The 18,835-nt window shown below is 35.8% G+C and overlaps 1 protein-coding gene and 1 long non-coding RNA gene across 2 annotated transcripts in view; one reads left to right on the top strand and one right to left on the bottom strand.

The window, feature by feature from the left end:
• The window catches only part of LOC107729850 (nuclear respiratory factor 1), an 18,217-nt gene extending 9,644 nt beyond the window's left edge, over nucleotides 1–8,573 (bottom strand). Inside the window, exons 1-7 of the mRNA XM_016540561.1 lie at nucleotides 8,461–8,573; nucleotides 6,482–6,722; nucleotides 6,143–6,257; nucleotides 5,300–5,426; nucleotides 5,071–5,214; nucleotides 1,205–1,363; nucleotides 581–784 (exon numbers count right to left, since the gene is read on the bottom strand). Coding sequence (XP_016396047.1) covers nucleotides 581–784; nucleotides 1,205–1,363; nucleotides 5,071–5,214; nucleotides 5,300–5,426; nucleotides 6,143–6,257; nucleotides 6,482–6,695 — 963 coding nt within the window. The 5' untranslated portion in view covers nucleotides 6,696–6,722; nucleotides 8,461–8,573. The remainder of the gene's footprint in view (nucleotides 1–580; nucleotides 785–1,204; nucleotides 1,364–5,070; nucleotides 5,215–5,299; nucleotides 5,427–6,142; nucleotides 6,258–6,481; nucleotides 6,723–8,460) is intronic.
• A 1,704-nt stretch (nucleotides 8,574–10,277) lies between these two features.
• LOC107729848 (uncharacterized) lies at nucleotides 10,278–18,834 on the top strand. Its single transcript, XR_001638629.1, has 3 exons — nucleotides 10,278–10,349; nucleotides 18,559–18,651; nucleotides 18,780–18,834. It is a non-coding gene; the product is annotated as an uncharacterized LOC107729848 (long non-coding RNA).
• Nucleotide 18,835: the final 1 nt, after the last annotated feature.

The raw sequence follows: 18,835 nt of genomic DNA, 5'->3' as shown, positions 1-18,835 counted from the left end.
TTTTTTTTTTAAAAATATTTTGGTCTCCCCCTGATCTAAATGAAGTCCTCCAGTGAAGCTAGTTTATATCGTAGTGAAAAACAACCGTGCAGTTGCTCCCACAGCTGGGACCTGAGCTCACCTGTATGAGCGAGACTGTTCCATCAGGATTACTGATCGTCTGCACTACGGTCTGTGACGGCACCAGGTGCGCAATGCTGTGAGTGGTTGTTGTGGCAACTTGTTGTGTGGTGATCTGGTCCTCAAAGGCGTAGAGCAGGTCCTCTCTCCCATGCTGCTTATAACAGTTTTTAACAATAGTCCTCAGGGCTTGCGTCCATGACACCTGTTTCCAACGGAAATCAGCCCTCGACAAGTCAATATGATGCAAGCTTTAGCTCATTTGTTTCAATTCAGATGTCATTTTGTGGAAAGCTGACAAAACTACGGTGTGGCTGATTCAATGATTTGTTTGCATTTTTTTTTTTTTAAAAATATTTTGGTCTCCCCCTGATCTAAATGAAGTCCTCCAGTGAAGCTAGTTTATATCGTAGTGAAAAACAACCGTGCAGTTGCTCCCACAGCTGGGACCTGAGCTCACCTGTATGAGCGAGACTGTTCCATCAGGATTACTGATCGTCTGCACTACGGTCTGTGACGGCACCAGGTGCGCAATGCTGTGAGTGGTTGTTGTGGCAACTTGTTGTGTGGTGATCTGGTCCTCAAAGGCGTAGAGCAGGTCCTCTCTCCCATGCTGCTTATAACAGTTTTTAACAATAGTCCTCAGGGCTTGCGTCCATGACACCTGTTTCCAACGGAAATCAGCCCTCGACAAGTCAATATGATGCAAGCTTTAGCTCATTTGTTTCAATTCAGATGTCATTTTGTGGAAAGCTGACAAAACTACGGTGTGGCTGATTCAATGATTTGTTTGCGTCATTACTCATGGCATTTTTCATACAATAAAATGTTTTAGTAAAAATATATGTGGGCAATTACTGCTAATTACTGTGTACTGTTAAATTGGTGCATATAAAATAAAATCAGAATATACTGAACCTTTCAGTAAACATAACACATAGACTGCAGATAAATGAAATAAAACATTTTTAAGCATTTAAAAATTTTAACCAAACACATACATATCAGGAATATGGACAAAACTCTAAAGAATATAGAGCTATTATTTTTATGGTCCAGTCGTAATGTTAGAACTTAACACTACCCGCTGTTTCTGCTCCTCTGTTCGGACATCACTGCGTACGTTGGCCCAGGGAATGTCCTCCGGCCACCAGATGGGCTTGCAGCTCTCTTTCCCCCAGCCAGGCTTCCCACGGCCTGTGGAATACTTCAGCATTTCTGGAATGAACGCTCGGAGCTGGGCCTGCAAAGCAACAAAGGGCACACATAATCCCGGTGGGAGCTTTTATACTGGGAGTGGCAGAGCAAAGCATGGCCTCTGGAAAAATATAATCTGTGTGAAAAAGATTTGGAAACAGCAAGCCATTGATTTTCCTCTTCCGTCTGCAGCTGAGTGCAGACAGTCTGTCCACACATATAGCTTGTGAAAAGCTAAAAGTAGACTATTAGGTTTCTATTAAAAGGCTAATCTATGGGTGAGGCTCCAGCGCACACTGACTGCAGGAGATTGAGAGGATGGAACGTACACCACTGAACTAGATTATATAGACAAAAAAAAAAAAAATACTTTTAAGGTTGGTACACTACTGTTTAAAAGTTTGAGATTAATACTTTTTTTTTTTTTAAAGAAATTAATGCTTTTATTCAGCAGATATGCATTAAATTGATTGAAAGCGACTGTAAAGACATTTATTAATATTATGACATTTTTTCATTAAAATGAATGCTGCTCTTTTGAACATTCTATTCAATAAGGTTCCTGAAAAAATTTATTATGGTTATGGTCATGTGACACTATAGCCTGGAGTAATGGCTAGTGAAACTTCAGCTTTGACATCACAGGAATAAATTACATTTTAATATATATTAAAACAGAAATTTGTTATTTTAACTCACAGTGATAGTTTACAGTATTACTGATTTTACTATATCTCTGATTAAATAAATGCAGCCACAATGAGCATAAAAGACTTCTTTCAAAAACATTACAAAATCGACCCCAAACTTTTGAACAATAGTGTACATACGAATTTGTGCTGTTTGTTTTCTCACATAATCACCTTTTTAAATATTATAAAAAAACAACAACCCTATAACACGGCTTTGGTGCTGGTTATATAGATGCAAGGAAAATGAACAAATCAAACCAAACAAATTAGTCCAATCACAAATCAATATGCTAAATGCAAAATAAATAACCAACTGAAATTCTGTACACAATTTTTGTGTATGCCAACCTGCTTTTAGTTAGATTTGAAATGTAAGCTAATGCCGTAAAAGTCTTTAAAAAAAAACAGCATTAGTGAGAAATTGTTAAGGTATTAACATGACAATAAAGGGGCTTTTTAAAAACCACACTGAGATGTACGGGGCAGTCCATTAGCCCAGTGACAGCTCCATCCTGGGTGTGAGGTTGGAGTTTATCCCAGCTCCCTCAGTGCCCTTGGTAATTCCATAGGCAGGCCAGGGATTGTACTGCACAGCGCTCTTGTAGTAACGTCTGTTCACCTCGACATCACAGGCTAAATTTGGCTTGGGAGGAATAAATCAGTTCCCAAAAGAGCTTCTCCCTCTCTCCCGCTCTCTCACTGTCACAAACACACTTGCTGTAAGCCTGACATTGGATGGCGACAGACGACAACATGGCGAAGAGCTAGTGAAAAAGGATTTCAGGAAAAGAGCTAAAAAATTATTGTCTGATATAACTAATTAATTCACTGAAATATAAAACTCACTACATATTTTTTGACCAATTAACCTCCATGATTCTTCCAGTCATGATTGTTGCATAATTAAAAAAAAAATCATTCTTACACTGTACTCACAAAGATCAATATATTTAAGCATAACAATATATATATATAAGGGGGTCTGAATACTTTCCGTACCCACTGTATATATATACACACACACACACACAGTAGCTAAGTGCTCTCTCTCTCTCTCTATATATATATATATAACTAATATATATATATGATAAGCCCAATAGTTCAAATAGTATATATTTCATAATATATTTTAAATTTTTAAATACATTTAAAGCCTTATGAAAATAAATTAATATATTTAAGTATAACTAGACAGATATGTAACTAGAAATACATATTCAAATAAAAAAACAAAACAAATATATATATTTGTTACTACGTTACGTGTCGCAGTTTTTTTCTCTAGTAGATCCCCCCCCCCAGTGTACCGAAATTGTATCGAACCGTGACCCCCCCGAACCGAGGTATGTACCGAACCGTGACATCTGTGTACCGTTCCACCCCTAATATATATATATATAGTAACCAATGTGCTCTCTCTCTCTCTCTCTCTATATATATATATATGCATATATAATATTTTAGATGGATTATTTTATAATGAAATAATAATATATGCTTTAGGGTTGGGCGATGTCTACCAAATTGGCATCGGACGATGTCTACAGTGAAACATCGTGATGGACGATGACATTGGGGGGTGGGGTTAGGGGTGTGAACGAAGCGTGAAACAAATAACGCGTTATACGGAGCCACTAAAAGGTTAGCCGCTTGCTAGCGGTAGCCTGTTGCATTACAGTACATGAAAGTTCACTTACCACATCCAGAGTAAGGAGAAATGTCTGATAGGACGATGGCGAATGATTTGCAGATCCTGAGCACCAATGACAAACATCTAATCTTGTCAAATGTGTGGTAAGTACTAGGGCTGCACGATAAATCGCATGCGATATTGATGAAACCACTATCATATTTTGCGCAGCTTGTCAGTGAACAACGGCTCTGTGTAGTAAATGCTGCTCCATGTGAAAGCCCGCACGTGATGGAGATTTACCGCTGATTACAGAACCGGCTTTACTGACAAGATGCGCGTTAAATATCGCATGCGATTTATCAGCCCTAGTAAGTACTGCCGCTCCATAGTATAGAGTCCTTGTGATCGCGAATCTCAAAAGTGAAAGTGAAAGTAAAATGAGAGCACGCAATTAAAAGCGGTTTCAATAGCAGCTCCCTGATGCCCGCAATTTATATACAGTCGCCTATAATTACCCAACGATATAATTGCGAGAAAAAGCATTGAAATATTTTTTTATCCTCCCATCTCGTAGCAGGCTATTTATTCCCTTTAGGGTTTCCGTAGTACACTTCATTTCCTTTCCGAACACGGAACTGGGATGCAGCGGATTGCGGGAGAGGGGGTGGTGGGGGTTGGGGAAATCACAATGTCAGCTTAACAGTGATGTCTGTCAGCCATCGGCGATGGACGATGGCATCGTCTATCGGCCCAACCCTAATATGCTTCTTAATATGTTTGAAATAAAGTACAGAAATTTAATTGCAAATAAAAGCCAAAAATAAATTTGCTGACTGCTTAGACCTAAATGTCTGAACTTAAATACGGTTAAGTACACTGTTCAAAATCACGTAACAGACTGTCCATATCGGCGTCATGAGTTGTAGGCTCTTCCTTGTGTTTGTGCAGATGGTCTAATTACGTGGCAAAGGAATTAAGAGGAATCTCACGCCCCAAACACACCGATCAGCCGCCCATTCCCTCCCCCAGCTCTGCTCTTAATCCACCTGGGAGCCAATCAGAAACCTCTGTGATCGGCCACGATGTGCTGGATAATTACTCGCGCGTACAAGCCTCACCTGATGATCCCTGCACAGACCTCCCTCCAACTGCCACAAACCAAGCAAGGTGTGTCTGTACTGAGGGACACCAGCTATCAGCATGTGGGGTAATGAGTAAGGGGCGAGCTGGCAAATATAGTGGTTATGTGGTCTTATATCAGGCCACATGCTTCAAGTAACCTGTGCTAAAGCCCTGTAGTGGATGAAGTGAGACTTGTTCTCCATTAACTGCTGCCCCATGAGCCTAGAAAATGTCAAATTTGCATGTCAAAGCAGAAAACTCAATAACTTGCATTCCTGGCTCATAGTGCCACCTGCTGCCCACCTGTGTCATCTTGTCCACAGACACCGGTATGCCGTCAATAGTCAGTGGAGGCAGTTCGGAGCTGAGTTCTCCGCCACCAGGGGGCGCGTGTTCAGCCAGAGCATTTTCCAGATCCTCCAGAATCATGCTCTTGTATTTTCTCACCTGATCACAAGACATGCCAAAACAGAGATGAAATTTTAAACCGTGCAAACGATATGAAGGCAAAAAGCACAATAAATATACTCACCACGTTCTCTAATGGTGCTGCTCCAAACACTCTAAACACAGGGTTTGGTTTAGAGGGAGAGATGCACAACACAATAGCCTGCTGGCCAACCCGTGTCGTGTACTCGTCTAGAGTCGCTCTCAGCTTCCTGCAGACATAGTAAGAGACAGGGTTCTCATTGTGAACTGTTAAATAAAATTTAATTGGAATTGGCATAATTGGAAAAATGCTGAAATAAAATATAAATTTTAGACAAAAAAAAAAGTGTTTTTTAACCCTTGGAAACTAACTGAAATAAAGTTAAATGTACTATAATTAGTCAAACTGAAATAAAAATAAATAGAAAATAACTAAACCATATTAAAAAAAAGTGTAAAAATAACAAATGACTAATATTAAAAATTTAAACTAAAATAAAAATTCATTTTTAAATATAAACAAAGGCTAATTCAAAATATTACTAAATATTGTAACAGAATAAATTATACTAAAACAGCACTGTAAGAGTATACATATATACATATAGTAGTACAATATTGAATATTTATATTATTATAATATTTATAAAAGTAAGTTCAATAAGTTCAAGTACTAAAATGACAATCTAAAAATAAACAGAAATATAAAAAAAATTAATAAAATGAGAAAAGCACTTAAAATTACTAAAAAAAAAAAAAAATAAATAAAAACAAAATTGCAAATATATACATAAAAGCCAATGCAAATTTTAATTAATACTACAATAGTATAATAAAAACACTAAAATAAACAACACTGGTAACAGTACATTTTAGTTCTTTCTTTCTGTCTGTCTATCTACCGTTACATTACAATACAATGAACAACACTGAGAATATGGTTCACCTAAGCAAGCGAGTCTGTTGTCTTTTACGGATTGAAGGGTTTGACTCAAAGATGTGGGGCCGTTTCCGTTTCTTCCCTGTTGCCACAGCTGCAGCTGCTGCCATGCCAACAGGCCCTGAAAATATTTAGGGGAATAAAATCAGTTGTTTTTTTTTACGTTCTATATCATTCAGGATATGCATTGTATCTGTTTGTGTATTCCATGGGAATTTAAGCCATGAGCTTGGCAATTGCTCTATTTTGAGCTTTAAGGTGGCTGACAATTTATGGTTTAAGTGTGCCATCTAGTGGTTTGTCTGATAACGACAAGTCAGAATACAACAATGTGCTGGAACCTACCTGCAGCAGCCAGATGTGCGGTGACCTCATCGGTTCCAGTCGAGTTGAGGATATCGGAGTCATCGTAAGCGTCATCATCAGGCGAGGAGGGTGAATCCTCGTCAGCGCTCAGCATGCCATGCTCCGTGTACGTGGCAACGTGCACCTGCTGAGCGACGGCGTGGGCCTCGATAGTGGTCATGTGCTCTGTCTGATGCACCATGTGGTCTTCCATCACCCAATACAGTTTCTCTCAAACACACTGAGACACACACATACAATATATTAGCACACAATCTACAAGTAACTGCTTCATGTAGATTCATAGATGAGGTGACTGTCATGCACCAATTATTTTGAGGGGGGAGAAGTGTTCAAATACATGTATTTTCAGATGTGCTTTTATATTGAAACAGCATCACAAAACATTTAATTTATTGTGAATCCAGGTAAACTGGGCCACTGAGTGTGATCTCAATGTCAAAAGTGGCCTGAATCAGCCAAAATGCTTTCAGCAGTAGCTATTTAAACTAAGTGTAAAAGTACACGCTATTTATCTTAAGTAGTTTACATTTAGTGTGTAGAGAAAAAGGGCCAGTTCCTTTCTATTCACATCACAATAAGCATTCATAAAGTATTGCATCTATTATTGTTGCTTTATACATCTCTCCAGTAGGGGGCACTAATCGTTACAAATAATCAATACAATTTGTTCATAAGATTAATATGTATTTTACATTAATAATGATTTACCGAGGTTTGGCTGGAGTCTGTAAGTCTGACTGCTTTCAGTATTTATCCAAAAGAATATATAAATATTCAATATTAGTAACATTATCCAAAAGAATATATAAATATTCAATATTAGTAACAGCATATACATTTACTGTGCGTATTATATTTTGGCAAAGTGCAATCATATGAAAATACACCTATATTAATTTTCAGCAAGAATTTAAAGCTGTATCAACGACAAACTAAATGACACAGATTGAAAATCTTTTTGAGTTACGTTTTTTATTGAATAATATGACACTGTAATGACATGTCTCTGACAGCAAGCAGTGTGGATTACATTTACTAAACGTTTGGGATTAAAAAAAAGAAAAAAAAGAAACCAAAATAAAAACGTATGGGTGAATATCTTAGGATGACGTAGGTGCTATGAACGATCCACATAGATAAACAAACCAGCTCGCAGCTACAGTATCGTTCCGTTCAATTCAATGGCCTGACACTGAAGCGCTGGAAAACGCTACATTTGATTTGACCAAGTCACGAACTACGTTCACAAACACGAAAAGACATTTCAACATGCACAAAGAGCCATTAAAAAAGGTAGGTTTGAACCTCCGAAATAACTGAATCGATATAGACTAACGTTAACGTTAGTTAAGTCCAGCATCAATAACAAACAAATAAATGGCGGTTATTTTCAAACTGTGAATAATACGTGTAAAGAGAGCGGGCCGTTTGTAAGTGAAATATTAAACACTAACGTTAACGCAATTCAAACTGTTATTTCAAACACAACAGTAAACATTCAGATAAGCTGCAAAACATCTGAAATAATCTTTTAGATAAAAATTTGCCGGCACCGTTGTCGATTAATGTATAAAGCGATATAAACAGTTGATAACACTGCTGTGCTAATATGATATTATGGTTAAACACGCATTCAGATTTGATTCCCCGAACAAGAAAATAAACACAAGCTATCAAGCCTTGAACTCCCATTTAACATCTGGACAAAACAGTAGCGATTCGATTGCACATCTAAATTCAGTAGGCCAAAGGCCTGCGCCATGATTTTTTTTGCCTCAATTTGAGCGGGGTAAATAATAATTGCCATCCTGTCAAATGCGCTCAATATCATGCCAAGTTCTGTTTCGCATCGTCGCGATCCGCATCTGAGTGTGTGAAAGGCAAACGCTGCCGGGTTGTTTGGTGCGGCTGCGCCGGGGCTGAAATGGCTGGAGATTGCGCGGTAGGGCACTAACCTCAGAGCGGCTGCGCTACTTCGGGCCTGCGCTGTGCGGCGGAGCTGCGAACACCAGCTGCAATGGAGGACAAAGAACGAGCAGCAGAGTGCGCGCGTCCTGGGCTCAGCGGCTGATGCGCGGCCCCGAGCGACGTGCACGGAACAAACCCCGCCCCTCCCTCTCATTCTACACACTAGAGCCTGAACTACATGATGCTGCAGCACAGAGAAACACAAGTACACACTGCTCTCCAAGAATGAGGGGATTTGAATTGAAATCGAATTGAAACAGTTTGAAATATGGTGCAACAGAGAATAATAAAATAACATAGAAATAAATATATATATTTTCAAATGTATTTATTTAATTGGTATTTATACATTTATTTTAAATATAATTTATTGCTGTTATTATTATAAAATGTCTGATTCCTATATTATTGTCTGACTCCTAAATTATTATTATTATTATTAAAGTTTTTTTGTGTGAGAGAGTGTATCGTAACTGCATTGATTTCAGATGTGTTGTATTGTAAATTAAACTAATGCATAAGTTACATCGTTGTTTATTAAATATAGTGCAATATGTTTATTATTTATTGCATTTTATTATACGTTTTATGTATTATATTATTGCATTTATTTTATCAGTCTATTTTTATTGTTTATATCTTGTTATAATAAAATGTTTCTTTTATTTTGTCGGAATAATTCATAGATGCTGAATGGCAGGATGGTGCAACAGAGAATAATAAACTAATAAAGAAATACATATTTTTAAATTAATTTATTCATTTTTTCCCCCGAATAATTTAGTATTTATATATTTATTTTAAATATATGTTATTTTACTTAAATGTCTGATTTCTATAATATTGTCCAAGATATATACTTTATGTTAGCAAAAGCATTTGTGTGTATTTGTAACTGCATTGCTTTCAGATGTGTTATCTGTGCCTATATTCCTGGATTTGCATGACAGTGGATCATTCACATGAACTGTAAATTAAACTAATGTGAAATAAGTTACATAGTTGTTTATTAAATATCGTGTGATTATGTGTTACATTTTTATTAGCCGTTTATTTATTATTGCATTGCATTTATTTTAATTTGATAATTTAAATCTGTTTTATTGTTAATATTCATTTTGTTATAATAACATGTTTTCTATTGTCAGAATAATTAATAGATGCTGGATGGCAGGATGGGGCAACAGATAATAGTTAAATAATATATAAATCTGTTTAAATTAATTTATTACATTATTTATTTTAAATAATTTTGTATTTATATATTTATTTAAAAAAAAAAATATTTTGTTGTTATTTTTATAAAATGTCTGATTCCTATAATATTGTCCAAAATATATACTTTTATGTTGGTATTTGTTTCGCTTAATTATCTGTCCTTACGTATTCCTTGATTTGCATGAGAATGGATCATTCGAATGTAACTGTAAATTAAACTAGTACAAAATAAATTATGTATTTTGTTCATTAAATATGGTTCAATATATGTTTATTATTCATTGCATTTCTATTATTTTATTGATTATATTGCATTGCATTTATTTTATTTTGGTGATTTAAATCTATTTTTACCTTGTTATGATAAAATGTTTACTGTTAGGTTGTCAGAATAATTCAGAGATGCTAGATGGCATGAAGGAAAATCATCTGTACACTTTTAACCTACATAGCTTTTTATATATTCATATGCATTCCTTCCTGGTTTTGGACGAGACGTTCATATTTAATGCAAAATAAAAGTCCCTTAAAAAATGCCGACACCTGTTTCACATTAAGCCTTGATGAATATTGATCATTGATGGGACGTAAATGAAGGAACGGAAAAGACGTGATTGGATGTCCATGCTTCGTTTTATCTATAAAAATCTTGCATTTGGTGAGTTTTCGTCTTGTAAAAAAAGAAGAAGATAGGCCTTTGTTTTTGCAGATAATATATCCAAAACCATGACACAATAAATCCAGTGTGAATTGTTTATCCATTTAAGTCTGTTAGTAACTTTGATGACTAGACAAGACGATAAAAGAGTTAACCATTGTTAGGTTTAAGAACATCCATAAGAGGGCAATATGGTATCACAAATGATTCACCCACTCCGATTGATTTATGTGTAACACTAGATGGCAGAAAATGATCATTTTTGGGTTGCTGGATGAAGCCTGATGGCGCACACGACTGTGATGAGTGTGTGTGTGTGTGTGTGTGTGTGTGTGTGTGTTTGACTGAATATCAGATTATTCCAAGACACCGCTAACCTGCTTTTGTGACTTTGTACAGATTATTTATTTTGGTTTTTGTCTGCATCTAATCCGGTTAATGTAAACTACTGTATTAAAAATGCTGTGTAATTACTGGGGAAATTGTATAATAGATATAATTTCACTCCATTAGCTTGGCTTTTGTTATTGGCAGAGGACCTGCCGTCCACTTTAGTTTATTGCATAAAGCTTTAGTTTAAGGATGTTTAGGCCAGCCTTTCCCTAATCATTGTGACAGAGCGACTGCAGGCCCATGTGGTAGTACGCAAAGCAAATTCTCAGGTGATAAAGAGTCAGTCTTTAGAGGTTTCACAATCTGCGATCTATCTTCACTGTGCTTCCTTGCTGGGCAGAGCCGATAAGGTTTCGGAGGAGTTCAATAATTCTCTTAATTGATTGTCTGGAAGTGAAGATAATTCATGGTAATTGTCAGGCCAGTGAGGAGCTCATGAGTTGAAGCCACTGAGGGAGGAATAATGGATGCTTCACTTACTTACATGGCAAAGACAGACCAAGAGACCAGTAACAGATCTAAACAGTCTAATGTTAATGCAGTGAACTGTGAGAGAAAACAAACTGTGCTTTGCTTTTTTTATACATCAGACCAAGCTAATACACTCATGAATGACGACAAAGCCACCAGAGTGCACTATGGGACCATTTAAGTCACTTTTATTAAGATATTTCGATTTAAAGCTGAAGCATGTAATTTATCTGTGACTAATGAAAAAAATTAAAACTGCTTTCCTGTACATGACCTCAGTTTGTAGGGCCTGGAAGGCTAATTTTTGTTGGTTCCCTCTGGAATGTCTAACGATTTCTAATAATTTTTTAAAGCAATTTATGAAATAGGTAATCTAAGTTCCAACATAAGGACTACAAAATGGCTGCCTGATTCATCAGGCTCATAATCTCACATTCTTGTGATAGTTGGGCTTTAAAAACACAGCCCAAAATGAAATGACATTTTCAAAATTCACATTTGAGGTATGACTGAATGTCATTTATGTTGTAGAACACCATGTGAAGGTCTTTGCACAGTTCACACGTAAGCTGTGAGCAGAATTTTCGAGTGATCTTATTTTTTTATAATGATTATCATTTTTAATATATACAAAATATAATCTAAAATATTTTATTGGGTAGAAATCATTTAATTCATTAAAATAAAATTAAAATTAATAAAAAAAAAATATATAAACAATTTAAACATCCCAATCACAAACTAGTATGTATTTAATCACAGAAGTCATGTAAATTAATTGGTAAAAAATGTAATTAATAATTATTTAAAGCATGTATTTATAAATTTAAAATTTATAATTATTTTAATTAATTAAAAATTTAAAAATATTATGTTTTAAATATCGCCTCTAATTTCTGTAAATTAAAAAGTATGTCAGCTTTCCATTATAGCAGAAGTATCTTGGGGGGCCTTCAAATATTGCCTTTGACAGTGAGGGGCCTCAGAGACAAAAAGGATGAGAACCACTGATGCAGGGCTTTCTGAATGCATTCTTCAACACAATGCTCATAAATTCTCATAATTTCATGTTAATTTAATAATTCAAGCACTTTTTCTTATAGGGTTTCACTGTTTACATTAATGACTCAAAAACAGATAAAAAAAAAAAGCAACACAAAATGTGGGTATTACCAAAGCAGTCATCTAGAGTGATCTTTGCCAAGCACAGTCAGACAGGCCTTATCTGTGGTGCATGGGGAACGAAGGAATGAAGCCAGAAATAGCCCAAGCCCTTTAACCATGAATTGAGGCTTGTATCATTTATTCCAGCTGTAATCAGAGCACGGATTGCTGTCAGTGCAAACTGCTCATAATTAGGAGAATTCTCTGTTGTTCTGCTGTTTTCTGGGAGGCCCCGTGGTGCTGAGTGTCTGTCTGTGGGCTGATGTCAAACAGCCAATTTACTGAACCATTAAGATATCGGCACCTTTTGCTTTTCCCTCGTAACCTGTTGCCATGCCTGCTTCTCATATATTATCTCTCCTTCTCTTCTGTTCTATGTTCCCTCTATTTTTTTTTCTCCCTCTCTCCTTCTGTGCTTCCCTCCCCGCTATTCCTGTGGCGAACAGGTGCAAAAATTATCTCTCATTCACAAAGGGCGAAAATACTTTGCGTATGGTGTCTTTGTCACATGTCAGAAAGGGGGCCAAAGCAGGGGCCATGCATTTGCAGTTGTCAAATGAAGAGAAAGGGAGGAACTGCCAGATTGGACAACCTGTCACTTTTCTCCTTTCTCTGCTTTCTGATTTTCCAACCTAAATATACAGTGCACAGCATAAATGAGTACACCCCCTCTAAAACTTAACAAATTCAGCAATTGCTCTTTACTTAGAAGACATGTTAGGGTTCTTTGGAGATGTAATGTTCCAACAAGCCTGCTTGATCAATTACCAAAGAAGAATGCCAAAATTATTCAGCAAAATAAGATCTTCTTATCCAAGTGATAAAATGTTGTTGCAAAAATGAGTACACCCTCCTGAAAGTTACTAAAAAAAAAAAATAAAAATAAAAATGTATAGGTTTAAGGCTATTTTTGATCAACAGGTAAGTATATTGAACCAAAACTTTTAAAGACAAGTAATTTCCTGACAATTAAAAGTGTTATATAGCCCACTGAATCATACTCCGACTTAATGCTGGCAGCAGTGGAACCACTTGAGAGAGGTGAGTGAGAAGTGCTTGGTACCCACAGTGACGTTCAGTGGTAGTAAAGCTCTTCTATAGGGATGTATGAGTGCTGAAGGTGTGAGGGAGTTGTATTTTATCAACGCTGGCATGAATTCACACACCACTGTGTGATGTAATACAAAAACTTAAAACAGAAGATGCTACCCTCTTCTCATTCCCTGCATTATTGGGCATTTTTTTCAGCATGACAGTGAAGATATTCATTCTCCTGAGTTGAAAATCCTTCAGTGGACATGCATTTCACTCAATCTTAACACTGTTGAGCATAAGTTCTGGAGGACATACTAAGTACTAGAATATTATACATTTTCTGAATTAAATCTAGGGTGTACTCATTTCTGCAATCCTTCGTTTAAACAAAAATGGCTAATTTACTTATCTTACAGAAAATACTGGCATATATTTTGTTTTTTTTATTAAGTATATGTTTACTATGTTTCAATTTTGCCATCTTTCCATGAATTATATTAGTGATCATTAAGAAAATACATCTTTTATATTTATTCAGAGGGGGTGTACTCATTTATGCTGTGCACTGTATATTGTGGTATTATAGGTTTAGGGGATTTACAAAATGAATAAACTTATCCCACAATATCTGTGCGAACATGAGTAATGCCAAATCATGTGACTTGTGGATGAGGGGTGCTTTATTACTTCTAAAAAATCAGATGTATGATTTTAACTGACTGAATGATAAAACAGAAAAAAATCCCATAGATTGAAATCAAATAAAAAACTCAAGCCATTTCTAAGCACCAGAATATTATAGAGACTTGGGAGATTGGCTCTTCTGATTTCAAGTCCTCATGGGAAGTTCATATTTATGAGTTAAGAAATCAAATTTTTATGTAATCAAGTGCATTCAGATCACTTTGGTTGGAGTAAAATGGTGAGGTATATTAGGCTACTGTATCTTTTCGTTTTTTACACTGCACACATATGCAAAAACATTGGATCCTTAAAATAGTGACTTGTGAGTGTACAACTGCACTAATTAATAAGGCCAAACCTGGTACCATTGATTTTTTTTATTTATATTTATTTTGATTCTTTGATTCTTTTTTTTAATTTAATTTCTTTTTTATTTTATTATTAGTATTATTATTTTCTTTCTTGTCAGATTGTTAAATAATTGGTAATATCCCTGTTATTCCTCCTTCCTTTATTTTTTTGTTCTAATAATGTTATTTTGTTTATATGTGAAAGACAATAAAAAGTTCACAAAAAAAGAAATACAGTAAGATTTCTACAAAATGATGAATAAAGAATGCACATTATGTGTGTTTTGCTAATTAAATTAATGATATTAGTATATATTCTACCATATTGTAAAAAAGGTATGATTAATTATGCAGTACTGTTGTATTTTGTGCATCTAGTTTTATTGTAAATAAAAAAACTAATTTTATGAATTTCAATGAATTTACCGTCATTGTAGATGCTGCATCCATTGTGTCCGTCATGTTTTCTCACCAACTTGGAAACTCAGGGCTCAAAGAAAATCTTGAGGTTCGCATTTGATTTTGTGGTTGCATTCATGTGCATTCAACTCGTATATATGATATTTCTGACATGACTTGAATCCACTATAAGCAAACCACCTAGCAACCACATACAAATATTAGGGATGCACCGATACCACTTTTTCCAGTACTCGCCCGATACTACAGGAGACCAGTATCGGGCCCGATACCGATACCAGTATCGGTATCGGTGCATCCCTAACAAATATGATAAATACCACTCAGAACACCTTAACGACCATGTAGCAACACCATGGCAACCACCCAATAACAATTTTCTTCTAAATATGTAAGATTCTAGTATGATATGAGTTGCATTCTAGAACACTGATGTCATGGTCAAAATGTAGCTTGGTAGACATCGGGAGAAAATGAATTTGAAAGGGACGAAAAAAATTCAAATTCAGAGCTGATCATCTCAGGTTTGAAGGTCATTTCAGAGGTAGACTTATATTATATAAGATTTAGGTTCAGAAGAGGGGGACAAAAAAAAAAAGAAAACCACATCTTCCGATGTGACCGGGTGGTCTAAACAGTCTTGTATCACATGTCTACAGTAGAACTAAAAGGGTAATTCTCTGTCTCGCTTAATTTAACACTCAGGAGGGGACTGTACCACTCTGACATCAGTGCCCCACTGTGACATTTCTTGCTCTGCATTTAATGACAGGGCATGGAGGAAGAGCGAGAGGGACAGAAAGAACGACAGACAGAAAGACATTGTGGTACAAACAGTCCAAATCAATCCCCCTGGCCCCTGCCTGCACTAAAGCTTTGTTCTCTTGACAGGGACAGACAGTAGAAAAAAACTTGTGTAGTATTCACTGTGAAACAATTTTCACTTAAATTGCTTGTACATTTCACAAATAATGACAAAGAAACGGCAAGTGACACATCGAATTAAAGACTGAAATAGCATTTTCTTGTCAAATGTACTCCGATACCTAATCTTTTTATTTACAACTTTGAAAAATAATTTTTACAGTGCTGGAAATAAAGTATTTTTTATTATTTAAAAAATGTAAACAAAACTTGAATGAAATTAAGAGATAGTTGTAAAATGGACAAGAAATATTTAAAGGGGTCATATGATGCTATTTTAAAGATCATTATTTTGTGTATTTGGTGTAACAGAATATGTTGACATGCTTTAATGTCCAAAAAATACATTATTTTTCAAATACTGTACATTATTGTAGTTCCTCTATGCCCCGCCTCTCTCAAACGCTTTGTTTTCTGAGACTTTAGTCTTTGCAACTTTACAGATCTTCTTTATGCACCAAGAGCTTGTAACACTCCAAAGAGAAAGGAAAACTTGAAACCGCATCATATGACCCCTTTAAGATTTCTAAGTCACTAATCAAATCAAAATTGTGACAATAATCATGTGCTGTTGTAAAAAAAGAAAATGAAAGATTATTGTTTTACGAATTTCAACAACAATTTCAGTATTTCTGCTTCAAAATTTCACATATATTTTAATGTGTTACTTGTCATTTTTTGTAATTGTTTATGAAATTTACTAACAATTTCCTGGAGAAAATAATTTCTACACTTTTTTTTTTCAGTGTGTACACTTCTTTTCTTCCATTGAAGCACAAGACACTCTTTGGTGTATTCTTAAGTTCAAATTCATAATTTCTTTTACTTTTCATTCAAATTATATTAAACTAGAAAATTATATTATTTATTTATAGTATAATTATAAATATAATTAAATAAAAAATATATATAAAATTACATTTTAAAGGATAATTGTAACATATATTATTGTTAAATTATTATTTATTTAAATTAATTTATTTAAATATTAAATATCGCACAATAGAAGCATTATTACTAGTGTAAGACCCCTCTGTGTAATATTGGATTTGAGCGGCTTTACCTCAATACCCATTTGCAAGGTGCCTACAATTCAGAGACTCCACTGCATTCATGTTCTTAAGAGATTGACCAAAACTCCTCATTGTGAATTGGCCATTCAACACACACACAGGGCATTAAACTCTGTAGTGCCGCTTACTGTGAAGCTCAAAACGATGGATCCTAGGGCACTGCACCTCTCTCACAGGTTGAATGCACAGGAGACCTTATTACTTTAAGTCTCTTCTCTTTACACGCTGTTTGGCTGACATGGCACTGAGCAGAGTGTGGATTGGTATAGTCACCGCAGCGTTCAGCTGCCCAATTATGCCAATAGCTGGGATATGAAATAGAATATGATAATGCCCTGGAAAGTTGCTAACTCGCCTGTTTTGAACTTATTAGCTGCGGCGTGGAGTGCTGTTCAGTAATTTATCGCCTCTTGGAGTAATAAATGGGGAAACTGAGCTCTGTTTCTCTTATTGATTCACAGTGAGTGTTGACTTGCAGGTCTAGAAGAGTGTTCTTGTTCTCAGCACTTATTTGCCAGCCCTTTCCTGCTTCTGAGAGTGTTGACCAAATCTGTTCTGCATGCACAATTATATTTATACAGCATAAGCTTTTAAAACAAAGCGCAAACTAGCTTGAATACAAAGAATGGAAGTGCAAACACCCATATTAGTGTATAAAAGATGAGCAAGGCCATTTTTCATGGTGTCAACAGCATTAGCTTTTGCACAGTCATTGTGTTGTTGTGTGGGGGAGAGAGTTTGGTGTTGTTTTTGGATAGAGGAGGGAATGTAAGGTGGAATATGGTCTGAAGGCCAGGCTCTTGAGGGTGGGCACATGTCTTGTCCTTTCTATAATTGACTCTGGAGCTACGTGTTTAGGTTTACAAAACTCAGCCATTGATTCACACAGGGCTGCAGGCTGTTTCACAGTGCGGTTATTGCTTGGATTGCACCTCTGTGTAAGTGCTCACGTAAGGTGAGGGGAAGTGACATCATTGGTGATAAACAGTGTATTGATAGCAATCAGGCACCTACGATATTGCTGATTTTGGTGGAAGAAGGAAGAAAGGGATTGGACAGGTAAAACAAAGGGGCATATCAATCAAACTTTTATTGATGCAAACTTTTAAATTATATGGCAAATTTTGTGCAAATGTTATCTCGTGCCTCGATCCCAATTGGAGGCAGTAGAGATTTGCAGGTAAATTGGTGTAATGAAATGGCATAGATTTCCAATACCACAGACTTAAGAACAAGATACCTCAGTTCAGACCTTTCGCTTTATCAATATTGTGATATTTCTATGCTCTGCTTGACAAAAAAACACGGTCTGTAATCCAATACATTTCTCTTGTAGATGAATAAATTGCAAGTGCGCTCATATTTATAATGTCTGGGCTGTATTTACTTTCATTTTTTAAATCTTATTCTTATTCTTATTCTTATTTGAATAAAGGTGACCTTAAAATGATCCAAATTGACCTGCAACTAGTGTCAAAAATATACTTCTTCATTTAGGACCAATATTTGCCACTGGATTTCAGTTTTTTTTTTTTTTAACCTTTATGAGGGCAGTTTTTATGCCCCCCTCCCCCTATAATTATCTGGTCAATGTTTAGTGTCATGGTAGGTTTTTATGTTATCACTGTTTTAAGTTTCAGCACTTTTGAGACTGTTGGGATTTGTTCTCTACTGATTCAGTATTTGCATATCTAGTTTTAGTTTCTGACCCCATCTGTGACCCATCAGTTGAGACTCACCTTTGAACACTGTATTAAAATTCCACACAGAATAGATGAAAAGTCAAAGGTAGGATTAACAGAAATTCCCTGTGGTTTTAGAATGTGATCTCAAGAGCTTGGTGTAATTAATTTATGATAACAATTTAGCTAAGGAACACTACTTAACCTCTTGATTTTTTACTTTTTGTCCTCCAGGATGGCCTCCTGGGTGAAGGTCAGTGGATCAGGTGGATGTTTGGCACAACCCGACC

This window comes from Sinocyclocheilus rhinocerous, unplaced genomic scaffold, assembly GCF_001515625.1.
Source record: "Sinocyclocheilus rhinocerous isolate Xijiao unplaced genomic scaffold, SAMN03320098_v1.1 scaffold848, whole genome shotgun sequence".
Taxonomy (NCBI): domain Eukaryota; kingdom Metazoa; phylum Chordata; class Actinopteri; order Cypriniformes; family Cyprinidae; genus Sinocyclocheilus; species Sinocyclocheilus rhinocerous.
This window is presented reverse-complemented; position numbering and strand designations above follow the sequence as displayed.